The sequence below is a fragment of the Physeter macrocephalus genome, chromosome 9, assembly GCF_002837175.3.
Source record: "Physeter macrocephalus isolate SW-GA chromosome 9, ASM283717v5, whole genome shotgun sequence".
NCBI classification, from domain to species: domain Eukaryota; kingdom Metazoa; phylum Chordata; class Mammalia; order Artiodactyla; family Physeteridae; genus Physeter; species Physeter macrocephalus.
Window position 1 is genome coordinate 79,996,388 of NC_041222.1, and position 5,604 is coordinate 80,001,991.

Genomic DNA, 5,604 nt, shown 5'->3' on the forward strand with positions numbered 1-5,604 from the left:
GCCACTCTGAAGCTGGGTTTTGGGCACTGCTGCTGGCTGGCTAGAGCTAAGCCTCGTCTGCCTGACAATCCTGTGGGCTTTTAAATACCCTCTGGATCGCTTCCCTTTTGCTTGCAACATCGTGTCTGTTTCTGTTGCTTGCAACCAAGAATCCTGACTGATTCACATGGATTCATCATATTGTGAGAAACACCAGAGGTTGAGATTTTCAACATTGATTTATTTATGAGACTTTCTACTTCTACAGAAAAGCTAAGAAGTGTGAAACTTTCAGTATCCACGCATGCAAGTTTCCTACCCAAAACACCAAGTACAATAAGCTATCACAGTTATGTCAGTACTGGGGAAAAAAGGGAAGGTCCTATATTATCAACTTCCTTTATTACTGTCAGTCTATATATGAGAGAGATGATTTGGACCCATGCTATAAACAAACTGTGGACTTGAATTTTACAAGAAGGCTTTAAGACACGTTTATTTTGCCTTAATTTTGGTTCTTTAGGAGTGAGATGGTTTGGTGATGATTAATAACTTAGGATTGTTTGACGAAATCCATGTCAAACCCAGTGTCAGGCAGAGGAAGGAGGCCATCACCAGCGGCGCTGGCTGTGGGTGACGTGGTGATGGGCTGGCAGAGGAAGAGAAAGGCAAGGACAGCAACGCAGTCAAGTTCATTCTCTTCCTCCTTGGAGAGCACAATTTGGATTCCTTGTCGAATAAGGAAGAACATTCCTCACGTTTGTTCTCACTGTGCAAACACCGGGCCCCTTTGGGTAACACAGGGACAGGCTCAGTTTAGATTTTCCTTGCATTTCTGCCCACTGCCCAGGCCCGCATCCTCTCCAGGTATCCCTTTCCAGTCCCTGTCCTTGACTCCTCTTCTTCGACGGAAAATGTAGCTTTCTGCTGGCCTCTGGAAGAGCTCCCATTTTTGTCTAGTACCCTTGTCCCAGCAAGAACGGGGCCGAGAACGGGGCCGAATGAAGCAGCTGGAGCCCAGGACCGCCCGGACAGGGGCTTGTCCCCAGGTGCCCTCTGCTGTCTCAGGTGCCTCCTGGACAAGATAAGAGGCCCTCAGCGCCCGATGTCAGGAAGCAGAGTGATCGTCCAGAAAACCCACGCAAGCTGCTTGCAGTAAAACCGGGAGCGGCCAGTGTCCTGTGGGAGCCACGGGACGTGTGCTTCAAGGATGAGTGGAGCCGCGGGCCGAGTCCCTCCTTCCTGACACCCAGGGGAGCCCGGGGAGGCCGGAGCGCCACGGCCATGAGTCTGAAACAGCAGAATGAGCAAGAGGGTGGGCTGTGCTTTGTCCCATGCATTCCCTCTTGGAGAGATGGGGGGAAACAATGTGTAGATCAATTCGACTTACACTCAGTGGTAATATTTAAGTCTGGCTTAAAGGAATAAAAGTGTATATATGTAACACGCATTTCATTTGGTTTAAGCAGCTCCTGCTGACTGCCTGCCCTACACTCTCCTTGGCAGTTTTCAGACATCTGGTGACAAGATTCCCAGGCCTAGAGATAAACCACAATTGGTCTTTTCCAGGGGCAGACTTATCTAGGTTTTGTGAGACCTGAAGCTTCCATAATTGGGGAGTAGAGGGAAGCTTTCTCTGAGAAAGATTATAATAATGAATACAAAATTAGGTGCCATGTGACTTTTTATTTAGAATGACAAACTATAAAACAAATTACAAATTTTAAAAAGCTAACAAATTCTGCAAACATCATGAAGTCCTGATGAATAACATAACCTCTGTATTAATGGATGGTCATTAATGCCTTTTCTCCCTATAGTTTTGGGCTCTGTCCTCTTTGATCCAAGTCCAAGGCTTAGGAGAATGTTAGAGGCTTTGTAAAGGAATTGGGAAATACTACAAACAGACTGAGGTAAGGTCAGGACAGGGAGGGATTTTCCAGAAATGCAGCTTAAACAATCTGAGATAACCGTCTTGTTTTTATTGTTTGCTGTGAAATACAGTGTGAATGGATGTCCACGTGGAAGCACACTCCACTCCCCACAGGGAGGTCTGGTTCCCAGTGGCCGCTCAGTTTAGGGGTTACTCACTGCCACCAAACGAAGCCCTTTTCTTCATGTCCACAGAGGTTGGTCACAGCTTCCCTGGCAAAAGCCAACATAGGAGAGGCGTCCTCAACACCAAGGGAAGCATATGATGATGGCACTTGTGATAAAAGTATTTTAACAATATACATTTCATACTGTAACATTTCTCTAAAGAAAAGCTCAGGTCAGAAGGTCTTGGAATTTTCCAGATCTTCAGGTGGATCCATATACCAAAAGAAGTAACTCCCCTAAAAGCTCAACCTCTAATACATCAAAACTCTACTTATACCTCAAACAGGAGCCAAGAATGAGGGAGATTCAGAGATGACTGATGCAGAAATCCAAGTGAGAAAAAAGTCTGGACTCACTCGACAAACAGATCATACACAAAAGAGCAAAAGAATAAACCTGAAAGGAAAAAAATATCTTCAACATGTGAAATAAATATTAATGTTGGCGTTGCCAATTCTTTTTTTTTTTAAATAAATTTACTTATTTTATTTATTTATTTTTGGCTGCGTTGGGTCTTCTTTGCTGCATGCAGGCTTTCTCTAGTTGTGGTGAGTGGGGGCTACCCTTTGTTGCAGTGCGCGGGCTTCTCTTGTTGCGGATCACGGGCTCTAGGTGCGCGGGCTCTAGAGCGCAGGCTCAGTAGTTGTGGCACACCCGCTTAGCTGCTCTGCGGCATGTGGGATCTTCCTGGACCAGGGCTCGAACCCGCGTCCCCTGCATTGGCACGCAGATTCTTAACCACTGTGCCACCAGGGAAGCCCCCAATTCTTTATTAGAAGTTTCCAATTCCCATTTTAGTTAACAGAGAACTGACACATAATCTCTTGCAATGTTTCTAGAGCACATCCTGTACCCTCCCCCGTCAGCCACCTTTGAGGTAATATGAGCTCTTTTGGTAACAGCCAGTGCTTAGCCAGTATAAAGCAAAAAGCCCCAAAGCTGGCTTTATTTCATTGCTAAGCAGTGTTGCTCCCCGGTCACCACTACTTGCTACTGGGCTTGGGTGGGCTCTGCTCAGGGGGCATGGGAGGGAAACTTGAGGGCTCCTGACTATCCTGGATGAAGAATGTCTTAGGGGAGCAAGAGAGTATGCCGGTGGATAAGACGAAATACCAGGAACAATTACAGGACTTCTTAAAAAAGAGATCTGTGGAAAACGGCTAAGTTACTTTCTAAATTGATCAGTGGTTCATGACCAATTTCTTGGTCCAAAGGGTTTGAAACATCCAAATAATAGTTGTGCATCTTGGTTTGATATGGGGGGGCAGGGAAGGAAATAAAAATCTGTTCTCCCATCCAAGCCTTTTCTTGAGTGATTCTCTAATCGACATCCGGGCTGAACAGGCACAGGGAATGCTGAACCATAATCCCGTCATTAGTGAGTAAATCTCACTGAATTCAGGCTAAAGCACCTGACTTCTCATTTTGTAAAATATGTACTACCAGATCTTGCCAAGATGTTTATGGCTCCTTCTTGCAACTCAAAGAGGGAATGCATTCTACAAACGGAGGCCGTAAGAAGCAGCCCCACCATTTCATCGCGTAGCCTCCCTGGTTAACTGGCCTGGGCTAGGCTTGCCCACGCAGCTCTGCAAGGAGCTCTCTGGCCAGTTTCCTCGACCTAGGGGCTTCCACACAAAGATGGTCCCATCTGTACAAGGTCTGGTCCAGAAAGCCAATAATCTCGTGCATTATTGCATCAGTCTGAGCCATCTGCAATGAGGACAGAAGAGAAGGCAAATTAAAACACTTTCCAGACAGATTCATCTCTTCGTCCAGTGGACCAACTGTAAGCATCCTGTCCCCAAAAAGCACCTGCATTCCTGTCAGCTCCAAAGGGCTCTTGTTTTGTCTTCAAGGTGATGAGCAAAGCGAGTGTGTTCTCAGAGGTGGGCCATCTAGTGAGCAGAGCCATTTCCTAATGCTGGCCCTCTCAGACCCACAATGGCTACAGACAAATGCTGTTTCTTGGAACACCCATCACAAGCTTTGGGGTTATTTGCCGTGGGGAGCAGAGGCCAATGAGCATGCTGTGGCTTGACTTTCTGCAAAAGGCTCACACTACTATGAGAACTGGAAAATGCTGAAAAGAGAGTGCCACCTGTTCTTACACAAACAGCTTTATAAATGGCATTCTTGGGCTAGCGGCAGGCCCACTTGTTTGTTAATAGGCACCTAAGGTTTTAACACTTGATTCTCAAGGGAAGCAGGAAACACAGGAACTGTCAGTTCTGCTAAATACAGCCTTAGCTGTTGGTACCCATAAAGGGAGGGTGAGAATCTAACGATTTATCTGCTTGAGGCCATGAGAGGAGGAAGGAGGAAGGTGAGCCGGCGGCACAAGGGGCAGCTCAGAGGAGGATTGGAGGCCGCAAAGAGACAGGGCTCAGACGCGCAGCCTAGAGCGAGCACGGCTCTCCAGAGCTGAGGGCAAGACAAGAGGGCCGAGACCAGGACCCGGGCCCGGAAGCTGGCTGGCCCTGCTCCCGCCTGAGTTCACATCATCGAAGCCAGGCCAGGGCTAGGGTCCTGAGGGTGGTGATAACCAAAGCCCCTGAAAGAGAAAGGCCGTCCACCTGCTCCTGGCCAAGCAGACCTGGCCCAGGGCTCTTCCCACGCTGGTCACAGAGGGAGGCGCCAAGGAGCCCACGAGAGGCTAGCACTGCGTGGACCCCTTCCACCTGTCCTGTTTGTAGCTGCTCTTGCCGGGCCGCCGTCAACCGACTGTGTGGCCACTGCAGGAAGCCTTCGAGTTAGGAAGGCCGGTATGTTTGTTAGTTAAAACAGTTTCTGAACATCTGCAAGGACAGCGCCCAGGAGGCGCTCTCAGCTGTGACGGGCTCCGAGGTGCCCGGGAGGCCGGCACCCACCTCCTAAGGAGCTGGTGCGGGAAGAGAAAACACGGAGCTTCATCCTTTAGTTAATCTTTTTTGCAGCTGAGCTGACTTCTGAACGTGAATGAAGGCGCCTGGGTTTTCCGAGTTGCCCCAGGCTCAGGTGTAGACTGGCAGCGCTGAGGCGTGGCTGCAGGTGAGCTGTTCTGTGGCGACGGGACTCCGGCATCGGTGGCAACCCTGAGCTTGATGACGTGACCCAGCTCCTGAGCCCCAGCAGCCAGTCTGTGGGTGAGACCTGAGGGCGGTCCATTGTGAACCTGGACTGTCTCCCCAGAATGGAGGGAAATGTGATTGGAATACAGAAGCATAGACCTGCATGTCTCCGAGGAGCTTTCTCTGGGTTACATTCTCTCACACCCTACGTGCTGGGCCGGCCGTGGTCTCCTTGGCCTGCTCTCCACTCCCAGGGTGACAGGACAGCAGAGGAGCAGGAGAGTGCAGCCTCAGGGAGGAGGGGCAGCCGGGTCTGAGCAGGCTCCACGGGCTGAGGCCCCTCCCACAGGTGTCCAGGGCCTGGGCAGGAAGTCAGAGGTCAGGCAACAAAAATGCCACCAGCACCTGCATGATTCAGAAGTGTCTGCCATTTTTTTTTTTTTTTTTTTTTTTGCGGTACGCGGGCCTCTCACTG

General features: G+C 49.3%; 1 protein-coding gene across 10 annotated transcripts in view; it reads right to left on the bottom strand.

Moving 5' to 3' along the window:
• Positions 1-2,365: 2,365 nt before the first annotated feature.
• FANCC (FA complementation group C) overlaps positions 2,366-5,604 on the bottom strand; it is a 325,534-nt gene continuing 322,295 nt past the window's right edge. For all 10 annotated transcript variants that reach the window (XM_028494116.2, XM_028494113.2, XM_028494115.2 and 7 more), the window contains one exon: positions 2,366-3,792. In XM_028494116.2, the coding sequence (XP_028349917.1) occupies positions 3,649-3,792 (144 nt within the window). In that variant the 3' untranslated portion in view covers positions 2,366-3,648. The remainder of the gene's footprint in view (positions 3,793-5,604) is intronic.